General features: G+C 37.3%; 1 protein-coding gene across 1 annotated transcript in view; it reads right to left on the bottom strand.

Moving 5' to 3' along the window:
* Positions 1-1,272: 1,272 nt before the first annotated feature.
* LOC149087600 (nose resistant to fluoxetine protein 6-like) overlaps positions 1,273-17,488 on the bottom strand; it is a 37,891-nt gene continuing 21,675 nt past the window's right edge. The window contains exons 10-13 of the mRNA XM_089231530.1: positions 12,931-13,010; positions 6,831-7,264; positions 4,510-4,652; positions 1,273-1,688 (exon numbers count right to left, since the gene is read on the bottom strand). Coding sequence (XP_089087656.1) covers positions 1,413-1,688; positions 4,510-4,652; positions 6,831-7,264; positions 12,931-13,010 — 933 coding nt within the window. The 3' untranslated portion in view covers positions 1,273-1,412. The remainder of the gene's footprint in view (positions 1,689-4,509; positions 4,653-6,830; positions 7,265-12,930; positions 13,011-17,488) is intronic.

The following is a 17,488-nucleotide window of genomic DNA, read 5'->3' as shown; positions in this document are numbered from 1 at the left end:
ACTTATTTCTTGACTTTTCTTCAGTTCTTATTTTTATTTAAGCTCCCGACGACTTTTACATAATAGAGTGGTATTGACGAAATATTTCTCGTTTTTTAAAACCTCTTATTCTGGCATTGAAAGCTCAGATATTTTGTAAAGTTGATTTCTCATCGGAATTATTTTCCCTATACTCCATTACTTTACATTTGCTGGAAATCGGGAAAAAGAATACTTTTATTGAAGTAAATATTGCAGTTTATACAAACAAAAAGTTATAAATATTGCTGAGAAAACGGAGGGAAAAAACATTCTGATCCAAAAAAAAATTATTTTCATAACTTCTGTATTTACATTTTTCACGGCACAGTAGAAATAATTATTATTATGGTATATATTAAGGTATTATATTAAGGGTATAATTACACTTTATGATTAATCCAATGGAATAAAACATTCAGCAAATTTCACAATTCCACACGTAATTGAAACTATAATTGCAGTTTCCGTTCAGCTTTTTTCCAATATTAACATAATCAATAAATCTAGTCTTTCAAGAGCATGCCTATCTCTTCTTTGCACCCCCCTCCCAACCATGTCTATATCCCTTTGTAGGTGCGGTCTCAACCCCCCCCCCCCCTAAAAAGAGGAAGAATAACTTGAGGAGAGGTCTTTTTAATAATGAAACCAAGAATTATATTCTATGTTTTGACCACCGCTGGACAATATTCAGAAAACCTAAACCGCTTGTCAATGACAATTCCCAAATCGGTAATCTTAGTTGCTTTCGAGATAGTAAAACCATTCAACTCGTGATTGAAACATGGGTTGTTCGAAATACTATGCTCTTATCATTGAAGATCATGCCCCATTCATTAATCCATGCAGCAATCTTCATACATTCAAGTTTATCTGGAGCATCTCCCCATCGCTTGGATACCCAACTTGCCCCATTAAGCTTCATTTCGTCTGCGAATTCGCTGATAGTCCCATTGAAGTTATCGATGAAAACTGCAAAAGAATGGGACCAAGGACACTTCCTTGAGGGACTCCACTTTTCGAACCTGCCCAATCTAAAAATTCCGCTTTCACCATAACCCGTTGTGAGCTATCTCTCAACCACAATTTTATCCTATTCAACAAATTACCCCGAATTCCATGTAAACACTTCAAGATTCAACCATGTTTTTTGCACCTGATTAAAAATATATAATCCTTTCATTTATGTGCATCGTTTATAATTGAATAAATTTAATGGCTACATGTACTAACAAATGATTGCGCATGAAAAGTAGATAAAATCATTCTTTATTTTGGAGACAAAATTCAGATAGCGTAGAACAAATACGCTAAATTCATAAAACTTTGAGTAACAAAAAAAAAAACGATGTTGATCGTGAGTCGCATACTTTTTAGATTCCATTCGAGTGGAATCAGAGACTAGATGAGTTGATCACTTCAGATTTGTATTCGATTTTCATTTTACTGACATCAGTAATATAAGTTCCGTTCCCATTGCATTCCCTGTTTCCATTCACTTTATTTTCTTCCAGGGCATCTTCTGGTCTGATCTTTTCCTGTGAAACTCTTTTCGATGTAATGGACGGCAGAATAAGTTTCTCCAAACTCATGAATGGTGATTCAAACAGTTGCGTGAAAACGAAAGAGGTCATGAATGAACATAACACGAAACCGGCGTACATCAGCACCTGTAAAAAAAATGAAAAGTTAAAGATTTGAAATGACTCATGTACATTTAATATATTTTCGGAGGAAATGTCAAACAAGTGACCAGCAATTGTAGTTGCGTTGAGCGCACGCACGAGGAAAGCTATTTTAGTTATATCTCAAAGGGTTTTTTTTAAGTTAATGATAAACTGAATGGCAAAAAAGAAATCTATAATGACTTATTGTATACAGTCAAACTCGGTTACAATGACATCGAAGATTCCTTGAATCTTTGGCGTTTTTACCTAGCTGTCGTTACAACCGAGGTATTCGTTTTTTAGACATTCTTCGACGACGAGCGTAATCCGACTGGTTGTATGTAATCCGATGAAATCAAATACTGTGCATGTGAAGTTTTTTTTCCCCGTTATATTTAAGGTGACCATAAATGATCGATTGAACTGAAAGACATCACCAGTTCTCACCAAAAATATTGCCAGTGGTCAGCGAAATTGCTAAACATCGCTCATAAATAACCGTTGTTGAGAAATATATATTTCTCAACAACGGTTGTGTGCTGTGATTTAAAATGCTTTTTACGGGGGAAAGAGGGGGCATAAGACAGGGCAAGTATGCGAGATGGCAGTTTAGTTACATTCGCTATAGCACAATTTAGCCTTCATCCTCGATTGGGGACTAATTAAGAATCAAAAATAAGTTGTTTTTTTTTGATAAACCAGGAAAAAGGTTCATTTTCATGAAGGAAAATGAAATGACAAAATAGCGGAAAAATACGGCAATGTCTAGAAAATGGGTCATATCAAGGAGAAGCACGGAAAAACGGTTTATCGGAGAGTGTCGAACACGCGATAAATCTTTCTTTTTTTTTCAAATTTAGGCATCATTTGATGAATAGACGAACCCTTAATGTTACAGATTCGCTTGATGTGATGAGCTGATTCTGGGAATTTCTTTGGAAAATGCCATAAAAATGGAAGCAACGTGACTAAACATATGTCGTTTTATCAGAGTTCGCGTTGTTTCCATCGACGCTATATAAGCAAGTTTCATTAAAATTATTCTCTACGGGAATCAGTCTGAACGACGAATTATTCGCGTTATTGCTGATGTGTCGTTACAACCCAGGTCGTTATAACCAAGTTTGACTGTATTTGAATGTGAATCACAAAAATATGGGACCTAAACGCATTTAATGCAGTAAAACCTCGATATAAAGCCAACTATTGTTTCTAGTAGAATTTCATTTTGCATCAGCTGAGGCATGTTTGGAGGTATAAATTTATTCTTATTCGCACATCCACAATACTGTTGCTTACTTTACAAATATTTCGCATCGGGTGGTTTTCATTCTTTCTCTCATCTGAATTCTCTGAATTTTTATCATCACCACTACTGCTTTTTCACACACAATCTTTGTGCGAAACTTCTGAAAATTTTTATCTTTGGTGAATCTGTATTTTTTGTCATTTCTACATAAATCACAAAAACGGGGATGTTTCAATTTTGCAGAACAAACCAAGTTATTGGACAAAATGACAAAAATACCTGACAACAAAAGGTGAGACACCTGCTGATTGACATCTGTAGATAAGAATGGATGTAAAAAAAAGGTCTCACGAGAGAATGGGGATTATACCGTATTAGATGCACACAGAGACTACCAGAAGAAACTCCACCTTACAAAATCAGTTGTAACAAATTCGTCGCATTATACGATGAATGTGTCCTAAAATATAAGGAAGGGTCAGTGCGACCTACTTCTGTCTTTCTAGGTATACCCGTTCTTATTTCTGTTGCTAAGAAATATAATGAAAATAGCTTTGGTATATATAAGAGCATGTAAGAACAGGACTTAGAACATGATAATTCAGGAACAGTCGAGAAATTCTAAAAACTTTTGGTTTATTATTACTTGAGATATGGGAGCATAGAAAGAGCGTACAGGGTCACGCAGACCCCGTCCGTCTTTCTAGTCTTAATCGGATATTGTGTGCAGGAATCGTTGACATCCGATTAAGCGGAGTCGACTGTATATTGAAAGAAATCTCGAGTGAAATATAAAAAAAATATCGTAGCCCAAAAAAATATTATATTATATATTATATTTGTCAACAACAATAGAAAATATAGGGCCATATATAGTTGTTGTATATTATAACAACTCCTTAGAAAGTATACGGGGGGGGGGGGATGGAGGGGGTTTATCGTAGCAAAGGCTAACGTTGTACGAGGAGTTTAACATTGGACTATAGGCCAAGGGTTCTTAACCTTTTTCAGCCACTACACTAAAGCAACCACAAAATCAGCTTCGCGACCCATAGAACTATTTGTTTTTCGAAATTAGTGAAACCAGTGACGCAATAAGTGCATTTATAACGCGTGACGGTAAAGTGGATTTGCATGACCCACCTCAGAAGCCCCAGTGGATGTTTGAGTTGTGACTCATAGCGTAAGAATCTCTGGCTGTGTAAGTGAATCTAAACGACGTCTTTCGGAAGTTCATGAGGATCAAGTTTGGTTCGTGACCCATAGCTCAAGAATCCCTGGCTGTGAGTGGTTTTGTACGAACCATCTCGAAGCCCCTGTGACTCAAATTTGAGTCGTGACCCACAGGTTAAGAACCCCTGCTATAGGTGATTCGAAATAATATTTGAAAAAAAAAAACAATCTTGTAGAGTGATTTATATAGTTATATCGTTGTAGCGAGGTTTCTCATTTCAAGTAACTTTCAAATCCCCCTATCGCTTTGAAGCAGATACAAAGTAACACTTAAAATACAATGTGCAATGAGGGAGGAATCGTATAAACAAAACCATATAATGATATGTATTCTTCTCTCACCAATACTCTGTGTTGAGCTTCAACTGGATTTTGCGAATTGTAGAAGAAATACACTTCTATCAACATATGAACGAGATACGTAGAGTAGGTCATTCTGCTGATAGGCACAAACGCTTTCCACGAGAGAAATTTCGTAATAATTCCTTTGGGGAAAAAAATATTAACACAAATAAGTCCTTAAGAACGATAAAAACGGTAATATTGCAAAAAAAAATTATTGCACTTAAAAATTATTCAAGTACAGCGTCCGTAACTAGAGTCATCGTGTTCTGAGCTATCTACAGCCTATACAGTAGAACCGCCTCTTTACAACGGACATCCATGGGACCTAAAAGTTTGTCCGCTAATGGAGAGGTGCGATATGCAGTGAAACATCGTTTGTGAGACTTTCACATTTATACGACGTTTGACACCGATCGCAAATGGTTGCTATACATTTTAATGTTAAAATATATGTTATTGTGAAAGTGATACACCAATGGTTATGCATAATCTCCAACCGTCTTGATGTGTGTGTGTGTGCATGTGTAGATAGTTTAATAAAACTTCACTACATTTATTAGTTTTACCGGCGATTACGCATAATTCCCAAATAAATTTCGAAAGTCTGATAAATACAGAAAAATTTATAACCTTTCATTAAACCAATTAATTATTTTTATCTGTACGTGCGCCACATACATTTTGGAATTGGTAATTTTCGAATTACAACTAAATTTAATTAAATGTGAAGAAAATAAATCCGTTCATAACATTATCAGTCTTGTAATGTTGGCTTTCTTCACACGTATTAACATGTGCAAACAGAACCAACATTCCCATTCAAATTCACCATTCTGAGTGGACCATAGTTATGTTCAGTTAATTAAGTAATTAATTGCCGGTTTATCATATTTATCAACACGAGCTTGGGATCGCATATTTTAAGCCGAATATGATAAATTCTCGTTTTATGACCAAAAGAAGAGTTTGAAAAGAAATTTGTCAGATTTTACTGTCCGCTATTGAGAGTATCCGGAAACCGGGAGCGAAATACATTAAAGCACTATTCCACTGGACCGGCGATCAGAAAAGCGTCCGTTAACGGGGAGTGTTCTTTAAGGGTGGTTCCACTGTACTAGTCATCAGAATATTATACAACTTCAGGAAAAGGATGGGGGGAGGGGGGGGGATTTCTAAGCTCCCTTTAAGACCTCCACATTTCGGAGCGGAATAAGCTTGTTCATTAAAGAGTTTCACCAGCAAAGCGCGTTCTCGTAAACTCACCGTCATAGTCACGAGAATGAAAGAGTGCTGCTGGATATGTTTAGACCAATGTTTCTTCGATCGCTGGTCCACGGACCGGTGCCGGTCCTTGGGAATTTTTAACCTGCCTGTGAAACATTTCGTCCGATTCATGCAGCTGTTACGGTGAATGTGATAAATCGGTAATTTTTCATAATCACCAATCGTCTCAGTAAGTTTGATGATTGTCTTGCTTTTTTGTCTTCTTTCTCGGGAGTTATACATAATTAACACCTTTAAATGTGATAAATTATCAAAATTTATCAATCTCTTACCAAAATGTTCGGTAATTATAATGCATAATAACTGCACTTTTATCGCATTTACCGCTTCACATAGCCACCTCATAGTTTTAGTTTTAATTTCAAATCATATACCTGTATTCGTATTTATTTCTGTCAGCAGGTCTGCGAATTTTTTTTCCATTTATTTATTTTTTGTCAGTCCGCAAATTACTTCTAGTATTTAATTTTTCTCCTATTTATTTATTTTTGCTATTTCTTGCTAGTCCGCAAACTAGTTCTGTTGTTAATTTTCTCCTATTCATTAATTTTTGGTCCGCAAATTACTTATAATTATTTGTTAAAATATATTATTATATTATTCTATTATTTATTTTTTCGCATCATTTATTTATTTATTTTTTACCGGTCCGCTAATCATTTCTCTGACTTCTGCGGGTCCGCGAAAATATTCAACTACTTTCACCGGTCCGCAGTTGTAAAAATGTTGAATAACATTGTACCGTGAAGCTTGAACACTTTGGTGACAGTTTTGCAAAAAAATAGCATGTGCACTACAATTTGCATAGGAAACGCCCTCTTGTGGTGAATGTCGGAACTGATTTTCTTTTTCCTCTCAATTTTTTTTTCCAGGCAAAAATTTCATAATTTTCTTATGAATCGTTGAGGCTATAGAAATCTCAGAACATCCAAACTTCAATCATCGACACTTTGTATAATCGATAATGAATTATTGTTTTTGCTATTAAAGCATTTTAAAAACTATCCATAAAAAGTATTGATTTTAAAGCGTACCTCCATTTCCAGTAACGCAGACAACAGTCACCCAAGCCAAAGCCACAGACCAAGCTACCTTTCCTCCGACTGCGTATGCAACCGATTCAAAGGTTGTAGCGCTTTCCCGATAGTTCCACTTGTGCACTCCATAAACGGTGCACAGTGCGAATAGAGTAGACGTCACCCAGCCCATAATGTTCAGCGAGAGAGGTATCTTGATGTTGGGGAATTTGTACAGCAAATAACCAGTCACCATACCAATGCAGGTTACGATAGCGTGAACGTAAAACGGGTAGTAACCCAGTTCGGTGACCTTGACGATATTTTCTTGTTTCATGAACGCTGATAAGACAACAGTTGGAGGCAAATCGTTGTATAATTGATTGAAAATTATTGTTCCGATACTAGCCAGCGTGCAACCTCCAAGCAGCCAAAGTCCTAATCTCGGACGCCTAAAACAGGAGAAGAAAAAAATATTTGATTTATAAAAGCAGTACTTTTTGAGCACAATGAGAAAGATGGACGACTATATTATTACGAAAATAATACAACAAACAGATGTTTCGAGACCAATATAGTCCTTTCTTCAGTGGTAGGAAGTCTGTCATAGCGCAGACTACTCGCTTGAACACAACACGTGATTGATACAGTATGAACCACTTGTTGTACGTGATTCATACTGTTTCAACCCAAAACAAGATAACATGGGTTGTCTCAAGAGGCGCTGTAGCAGCACCTGCTAGAGATAGAAGGCCTCCGCAGTCTGCTTGTGACGTCAGTAAGTAGTCAATTTTCCCTCAGAATATTCAGGGAAAAAATTCCCTTCTTGTGCCAGTATCATCGTTGTGAGGAAAAGAAATGATCGGGCTCAGAGTTGGCGATTTCTATGCCACACATCCAATCACTATGCGGTATTCAGGAAGATTCTACACCAAAATAAGAAGACACGAAATAGGATGTTGTGTTTCAATATGTGGCAAACTTGCTAGGTAGTCTGAATGACGTTTCTGGCAAACACTGAAGAGGCCTTCTATATCTAGGAGGTGCTGGTTGGAGTCTCTACCAGCTCACGCCACACGTGACTTCATCCTCCTGCAGAACCGAGTGCACCCGTTTTGCTAGCCGAGAGCTTGTTATTTTACTGAATTATTTCCAAAATTACCTCTTCGATCTTCGATTATTGTTCATTAGTACATTTATATTTATTGGCTTCTTTGTTCAGCCATTTAAACATTTAAGATAAGAAATTTTGCATTTGCTCATGAAGTATCTTCCACTGATAATAATTCTCTCGGATTCATTTTAGTTCAATCATGTACGTTAGTTAATTTTTAGTACGTTGATTTGAAGCCAACTCGAAACATAATTTCAATTATCTTTTGAATTGTCTAATAATTTTTGACTATATATATCTCTTTTATCATTTGAATACGGTGTTGCTATTAGAAGTGTTGACTTCGTTACGACCAATACAACTGAAATATAAAAACAAGGGAGGCCAGTGGCGAGAACAGGGCGTGAAGTGAAGTGATCGAGCACTCACGGTAATTTACAGTATGGGTCCGAGCACCCAACTCAATTCATTCAGAAATATAAATTTCCTATGTAGAGATCAAAACGAGCACCCACGAGTCCCAGTCCCTGTGGGAAGCAAATGTAAAAAAAAAATCCCTTACATACAATGTTTGAAGTTATTATTATTTCGCATGCTGATTTTAAAAGACATTATTATGTAATCTTGTACTTACAACTATTTCTTGGATTTAATCCATTTCTTAGCTTATACATTATAAAAAAAAATTATAGAAATACTACATGCTCATATCTCGGACACTAAAACCAGAAGTGGATTAAGGTCGGTTGAGGCCCCGGACGCAGAAGGAAATATTGGGCCCCATAAACTAGAAACGTAGCCGGTCAATTTGTCGCAATCAACTTGTCGCGCTCAACTCGTCGCGCATCAATTTGTCGCAGTGCCAATTCGTCGCGGTACAAATTCGTCGCAGAGCCAATTCGTCGCGATACAAATTCGTCGCGGTACAAATTCGTCGCGATACAAATTCGTCGCGGTACAAATTCGTCGCAGAGCCAATTCGTCGCGGTACAAATTCGTCGCAGAGCCAATTCGTCGCGGTACAAATTCGTCGCAGTGACAATTTGTCGTGTAACCAATTCGTCGGGACGTCAATTTATCGCAGAGTCAACTCGTCACGCGATCTGTATGTAGGTTTTTTTGTCTCATACGTGAAAAAATAAACATGAAGAAAAGTTTTTTTCCATCAAGAAATGCACACAGTTTACTAAATTTTTTTTTTTGTCATTTCGAAAAAAATCATCGAAATTACATCGAAATTAAAATTACAATTGATATTAATGTTTTATTATTTAATTATTGTAAATGTTAAAAAAATCATTTTTTCTATGATAAAATTTTAAAATTCTGTAAAAAAATGTCGGTGTTTATGATATTCCCCAAATTACAGTACAGCGGAGGCTGTCTTTAAGTGTAAATTTGTATCTGTCCCATGTGGAATCGAGACTCCCACCAACATTAACCACTACAGTATCTCCACAAGAACCTGAAATAATTAATAATTTAATTTAATTAATATTTCATTTTCACCGGATAAGCCACACTTGTCGCTTTCTCTCGAGATTTCCATTACTCGTAGCGAGGGGAGTTGGGGCGCACACCGAGATGATAAATTGCGATCACATACATTTTCAAAATTTAATTTGCACCGGATAAGTTGCTCAAGTTAAAAACTCAAAAAATCCAACCAATAAAGTTCATAGGTTACATTCGAGCAAATGCAACCGATAATCTTATTGGTTGAATTTTTCAAGTTTTATAAAAGGACTTTTAGAACACTTTCATAGTGTAATGCTAGCCTTAGATATATTGTCGGTAAAAAATTCCTCAAAGATGTATTCCCTACATGGCAGATACATATTCAATAGTGAATTAGGGCCATTCAAGTATTACGTGAGCAGATTTTCAGCCATTTTTGACCCCCTCCCCCTTGTCAGCAAAAATCAGCAAAACACTGACCCCCATCCCCTCCCCCGTCAGCAAAATTTCACCAGAAGCTTAGAATATTTCATATCTTCAAAAAGGGGTGGTTGATGACGTAAGCGACCTTCAACCCCCCCCCCCGCCATCAAAAGTCAACAAATCCGAAACTCCCTCCCCGATCCTGACGTAATACTTGAATGACCCCTTAGGCAAATTGTGCTTTGGGATGGGCATTGATCCTAATTTATCATCTTGGTGTGTTCCCGCAACACCCCTCGCTGCGAGAAATGGAGATCCCGCCAGAAAGCGGGAGTGCGGCTTATACGGTGAAAATTTAATTTTGAAAATTTATTTTATCGTAATTTATCATCTTGGTGTGTTCGCCCAACGCCACTCGCTGTGAGAAATGGAGATCCCGCCAGAAAGCGGGAGTGCGGCTTATACGGTGAAAATTTAATTTTGAAAATTTATTTTATCGTAATTTATCATCTTGGTGTGTTCGCCCAACGCCACTCGCTGCGAGAAATGGAGATCCCGCCAGAAAGCGGGAGTGCGGCTTATACGGTGAAAATTTAATTTTGAAAATTTATTTTATCGTAATTTATCATCTTGGTGTGTTCGCCCAACGCCACTCGCTGTGAGAAATGGAGATCCCGCCAGAAAGCGGGAGTGCGGCTTATACGGTGAAAATTTAATTTTGAAAATTTATTTTATCGTAATTTATCATCTTGGTGTGTTCGCCCAACGCCACTCGCTGCGAGAAATGGAGATCCCGCCAGAAAGCGGGAGTGCGGCTTATACGGTGAAAATTTAATTTTGAAAATTTATTTTATCGTAATTTATCATCTTGGTGTGTTCGCCCAACGCCCCTCGCTGCGAGAAATGGAGATCCCGCCAGAAAGCGGGAGTGCGGCTTATACGGTGAAAATTTAATTTTGAAAATTTATTTGATCGGCGTACTGACTCTGCGACAAATTTGTACCGCGACGAACTGATTCTGCGACAAATTCGTACCGCGACGAACTGATTCTGCGACAAATTTGTACCGCGACGAACTGACTCTGCGACAAATTTGTACCGCGACGAAATGAGTCTGCGACAAATTTTCACCGCGACGAACTGACTCTGCGACAAATTTGTACCGCGACGAACTGACTCTGCGACAAATTTGTACCGCGACGAGTTTGTAGCACGACGAATTGACGCTGCGACAAATTGATTGCGACGAATTGTCGTGCGACAAGTTGATCGCGACGAATTGACCTAGACCCAACTAGAAAAAAGTGTAAAGCTGGGGGTTTTTTTAAGCCCCTTCAGAAGTCAGGGGGGGGGCACAGTGTGTGCGCCCGGTAAGCCGCCGTTAAATCAGCCCTCTGTCTAAAATACCACCATAAACGAGAAATCTCTCTCAAATATATGCTGATGTTAACAGCAAAAAAGTAACGGGCCGTGACGTCACCTCCCAGAACACGCCCACTGAGACAAGAGGGCAAGCGCAACATCAAAGAGATAAAACAGCCCTTACTATATATATCCCTGGTATCAACCACGTGTTGCGTTCAATCGAGTAGTCTGCGCTATAACAGACTTTCTACCAATGAAGAAGGGACTATATTAGCCTCGAAACAGATGTTTCGTGTCTTATTTTTGAATTTTGAGTTATAATCGTTGATTTTGAACTTTCTCAGTTAATTTATTTCTCTATAAAATAAAGTGTGTGCCAACAGAAAAGAAAATACGAATAATAATAAAAAAATTCATAAATTTTCGATCCGTATTCTTTTCTAACTAGGAAAGTTGGCCTACCTTAAATTGCAGGTTGTTCCATAAATTCGTAAATAGTTTGAAAATTCATAAAAAATTGAAGGAATTGGCACATTCAAATGTCTTTTGCTAAAAAAGTTATTCGCACGAAAGGGATTTTTTTTTTTGGTGCAGAAAAAAAAATTAGAAACGCTCGTGAAGCTTTGTAACTGAGGTAAATGATGGGAGGCTCCACCAATATTGACATCACTATGAAAACATCATCTATGTGGTAGTAACAGGAAAATTCAGAAATGACCTGCTAATCGTACACCTTGCATTTTATAGGACTCTGATTTATACCTTTCCATTGATTTGTTTTCTTGCAGTGCTCTCTATAGAGGGCGTAGATTTGAACTAAATTTTTTTCCGTATCAAAAAAGTCCCTTTTCGTGCGAGAATTTTCACTTTTTTACAAACTAAATAAACTGTCCCTACAATAAACAACTCTAATCCCAGTCTCACCTGTTAAAGTTAATAAACTCGAAAACTTGCTAAATCAATGTCAATTTTTCTTTTACTTCTAAAATATGTTATTTAAGTAACCATTCCATATGTATGTGTGTGTGTTAAGGTAAATGTGGTAAGTAGGCTATTATGCATGTTTACCAATCGGCTTGGTAAGTTTTTTTAAATTTATCGTTTTTACCAATGAATATGAATAATACCCAAGCGTCATTTACATATTTTATCAATACTAAAAGAATATCACTTTTACCAGAGATTCTGCATAATTACCAAGAATCGTTGATAATTTTGATAAATACTGAAAACCTTATTACTTTTAATGGGGATTATGCATTATTACCACGTGTCGTTGGTAAATTTGATAAATACCTGAAGTTTATCGCCTTCATCTGTAATTATAAATTCAACATAACACCCAGGTGTAATTGTTGAATTTAATAAATATGAGAAAAAAAATCCGAATGAGTCAAGTATGTGTGCTGAAGACAGTCAGACCCCAATATAATGATAACAAATTTTACGATCGTTTCCCCCCAATATAATGATACAACACATGTGTGAATTATGATGTATAGCATATCATATAGTACGATTTATCATGTTTACCAAAGAGGCGACGGTTGGATATTATCCGTAATTACAGGTAAAACTAATAATATTTTTAGTACTTATTAAATTTTCCAACGGCGCTTGGGTACTATGCATTATCGCCGGTAAAAGTAATTAATTTTGGGGAATTTATCAAATTTACCAAAATACTTGTCGATCACGCATAATTACCGCTTAATATATATAATAGCCGCATTCGAAAATGGGTGTTTGAGAACTTACATCTTTATAGGAATTATAACAATCAGAGCGGCTATGTAAAGCTGCATGTCCGCTGCGACGTACCATAACCACACCATGCACTGGAAAAAAAGAGAAGAAACAACACGATAATTAAAAAAATATATACTTATATCATGGTACCGGGCATTGCATGAAAGCCCCATTACGTTACTTAGTTTTTTTGTAAGCAATCGGAAGATATTCATGACGAAGTTAGTTAATTCGAACGCGGTCAATTTGAATTTTAGAGAAATTCCCCTTGAAATTCCTCCTATTCAATTTAGTGTTAGAATTATTTATTTATTAAGTGTCTTACCGGAAAGGTGTTATCGGATTAGCATTCGCAATACCCACTGATTTGTGCTGCGTGCTTTCTTAGATGTGAGCGTTTAACGCATTTCATTGCGCAACTTTTTGGTGATGTACCAGGTATTGCCAGATGATTTAAAAGGCGTATTCACGTCAAAAAATAAATAAACAAACAAACAAACAAACAAACAAATCAATCAATTTATCTTTATCTATCTATCTATCTATATATATATATATATATAGGTATATATACAATGACATGTCCAGACAGACAGACTCACTGACTGATTCATCATCGCCGAGCCGAAACCGCTGAAGCTATAAATATGAAATCGGGTTAGTTGTTTTGATTCATGACGTAAAGGCTCACTAAGAACGGTTCTTTTTTTGGAAATTCGACCCCTAAGGTGGTCAAAAGAGGGTTCAAAGGTAACGTAGAAAAATTACGCCAAGCCGGAACCGTTAAATCCATAGTGATGAAATTTGGATAGAAGTTTTATTTTATGACGTAAAGACTAAGTAAGAAGGGCCCTTTCGAATTTCGACCCCTAAAGGGTTCGAATATAACATAGAAAAATCACGCCGATACCGCTGATGTTATTCAAGAGATTTGGTCAGAAGTTTTGTTACATAACGTAAAGCCTAACTAAGAAGGTTTTCCCTTCAAAATTTTCCCCCTAAGAGGGATCAAAAAGGGGAGGGGGATACAAAGGTAGTATAGAAATCACGCCGATCCAAAACCGCTGAAATTCATCAAATTTGGTCAAATGTTTTACTTCATGACGGAAAGACTCACTAAGAAGGGTTTTTTTTTTTATAAATTTATCCTATAAGGGGGGGGGATCATTAGGAGGTTTAAAGGTAACATATAGAGAAATAAAGCTGAAGTGGGAGAATAAGTGGGAGTGAAGAGAAATATATTTATAAAAATAAAGTGGGCAATATCGTCCACTGGGGGCGATGAAATGGTCCAGAGGGGCGGTAGAAGCTACGGGTGCAACATAGGATTCTATGGGTTGGCTGGAGTTGGGGGGGGGGCGATGAGGAGAAAAAAAAAATTGAAGAAAGGGTGGGACAAAAAGTTTGGGGAACTATATTCTAGGAGAAAAATTACAAATGAAAGGATGTAAGCAGCTCACTGAAGAGCTGGCCAACCAAATTATACATACGATGTAAATAAGTCTACATAACTAACATATATACATTACAAGATTTACATAAAACTGGATGTTGTGAAGATATTTATTTTTTGAGATGTAGATTTTTGTATTTAAAGGAAGGAAAAAAAAACCCTCATCACTACCAGGAGTCGAACCCAGGTCCCTCGTTTGGCAGACGAGTGCTCTCACCACTAAACTACAAAGGAGATGGAAACTATTCTTCATTGGTATTCCTCTATCCAAAGTGGTCCATACCACGGAGCCGTCCCTCGGCTCCTGGTATGCAGCTGTCCAGTCCCCCATCTGACCCTTGACCCTTCCCACGATTTCGTCGAGGAGGGTCATCACGGATCTCACAATGTAGATACACACTAAGACGGGATTTCTGAAAGTTCATCCCTCATGGGAGTCATGAGGTGTAAAAATGTTAAATGGTGGAATCATCTCTGATTAATTTCCCGATTGCCAAATACTCGCGAGCGAAGCCGCGGGTAACAGCTAGTACTGTATATTTCAACCGGGGCATCCGGTCTTGAGCCTCTTCATTTCCATGTGCAGGGACTCGGAATTAATTGTGTTTTAAGACAAGTGGACCGCAAGTATTTTATCTTAATTACGTCGGTTATTCATGCCCCCCCCCCCGAAGGCAGGAATCCAGCCCCGTTATGATTTTCTCTATTTTTAAACTATAAATTCACCATCGGGGGAGGCACAAGATCTCAGCCTAAGCGCTCGGCTCCAGGATGTGGACGCCATGCTGTTATGTATTTCCAATGTACTCTACTTGCATATGATAAGATTGTATAGAGTCGAAAACATTTACAACTTGAGCGGGATTGACGAGATATCTCGTCTCCTTAAAAGTCTCTTATTTTAGCATTGACCAGCCCAGATATTTTGTAATGTTGATAATTAATAAGTTTTCCGCAAAACGAATTTATATATACCGATTCGTCTAATTTTCAAAAGTTTTCAAGCTATTTACCAATTTATGTGACACCTTGTATATATATACACTCACACGCAGTGTTATCCACACACGCAAAAATAAAAAAATAAAAAATTAATTGAAGAGTAATTTCACTGCTCTCCAAAATTTTAAAGGGCAGTTATGTAAAAAGAGGTTTTTTTTTTCAAATGAGAAACAGAAAAATTAAACCTATTAAAAAAAAATTCCTGAAATTTAAATGAGTATTTTCACTACTCAACGAAACTTGGAAGAATAAAATTGAATTTTGATCACAGATGATTATTGGCGAACCATGTGTATGTAGTGTATATTGTTAAGACATCGCCAACCAATAAGGCAAATATACGAAAAATGTAGTTGTATTTTTCCTATATTTGCCTTATTCGTTGGTGATTCCTTAATATTCATGGGCAATGTTGATCTAGTCTTCCACGTGTATATTGTACGACTATATTATCTGGCGTAAATGTAGCTCAGTTCGAAGGCTAAAATTACGCATGTGTCGAAGGAAAATCATTAACATGTTGCAAAGGGGTGATACATTAGTTAGTTAGATGGGTTTCCTAGTTTTTGAACGCACATGGCCATGGTTGAACGCACACGTCTATGGTTTAATGTTTATGGACTATCTTTTTTTCTTATGTGAGAGAACCAGGTAAAACCTGGTCAATTCTGGGATATGAGATACGATTGAGAAGGTCACACCAATCAAGGCGTACAATTTTTGTATGGGAAGAACAAACGTAATTTATTTTTCACATGATTTCATCTTTATGGTAATGTTAATGTTTATATCACACAAATGATTCTTATGGGCCACGACACGTGCTCGATTTTTCTCTTAAACAGTCAGAATTTTAGTTCGACTATTTTCTTTAATAGCAGATGCGACGACAATGGTAAAAAAAAACAAAAAAACATCGGTAAGTTAGCAGCTGAATTGATGGGAAAAGAGCTTTCCTTGAGCATTCCCTACAAGGAAATCAAGTATCAATGAAGTCTTCGAAGGAAAGCTGTTTCAGCTCCTTATACATAGCAGTACTTGGCCATTCAATGCTATTAGGTCACAATCTTCAGCGTAATCGGCGGGGGATTTTTTTTATGATGTTTTTAACCAGAGGCGGATTTATGACTTTGCAGCCTGTGGGCTTTCCTTTTTCCTTTTAGGCCGTTCACTGCTAAGGTTCTATCGACAAATGCCAACTTTAGCCATTACTCCGGTTAAGGGGCTGGGCGGTGTCGGGTGCGTTATTATATATGTAGAAAATATATATTATTCACATGACAATAAAACACATATTCAAAAAAAAATTGATAAAATGATTTGACAGCATTTCAGTCACCTAAGATTACATGAGAGACAAAACAAAATAATACGTAAAAAATAATAAAAAAACACACACAGCACAGTTCTGTCAGCCAAGTCCTTTGCTTTGTTATGCTGACTGTTGCTTCAGCCGCAGTCTCTCTGATCGTGTTGGCTCAACTGGCTGAACTTGTTGTTACTTGTTTCTCCCTCCATCACTTCGTATTTGTTGTGCAGAAATTGAAGATTCTTCTCCGCGAACTCAACAAGGGTGTGTAATCTCCCTATTGAGTTAGCGTTTTGAAGTAACTGTTTCTTCCACAGCACTAGTCTTCGATCCAAAGTGCATGGGAGCAGTTTTCGGGCAATGCACTGCATAATAATTCATAGCATTTCTGACTGCACCGCAGGCGCATTTGTTGTTTCTTCTAATCTTGAAGCAATGGTGGTATACTGGGAACGGCCAGTGGTTTGACTTGAACATCAGTGTTGTTCTGCATCAGTTTTTCTTCATCTCGTGCCAACTGTTGGGATGAGGTCGTGTATTGCTCGGCCTGGTTCTCTGTCGTCGTCCTATCCGCGTTGCCATTTAACCATCATATCACTTTTCAGTGTGGCTTTTGCAGCTGAGATGGGAAGCTGTATTCGTGGTTAAATGGTTTCCCTTCCGTTGTCGCGTTTTTCACTTGAGGACTGGACAGGCTTTCGGAGCAAATTAGAGTTGGTTTCTTACTTTCCGTTGATGCTTCCGTTACTTTTATTATTGTAAGGAGTTCGGCTTGAAATACGCTGTTGTTGTTGTTGAGTTTG

Source organism: Pholcus phalangioides, unplaced genomic scaffold, assembly GCF_987345545.1.
Source record: "Pholcus phalangioides strain wild (caught in Gottingen) unplaced genomic scaffold, Ppha-v1.0 ptg000004l_1, whole genome shotgun sequence".
Classification (NCBI taxonomy): Eukaryota; Metazoa; Arthropoda; class Arachnida; order Araneae; family Pholcidae; genus Pholcus; species Pholcus phalangioides.
This window is presented reverse-complemented; position numbering and strand designations above follow the sequence as displayed.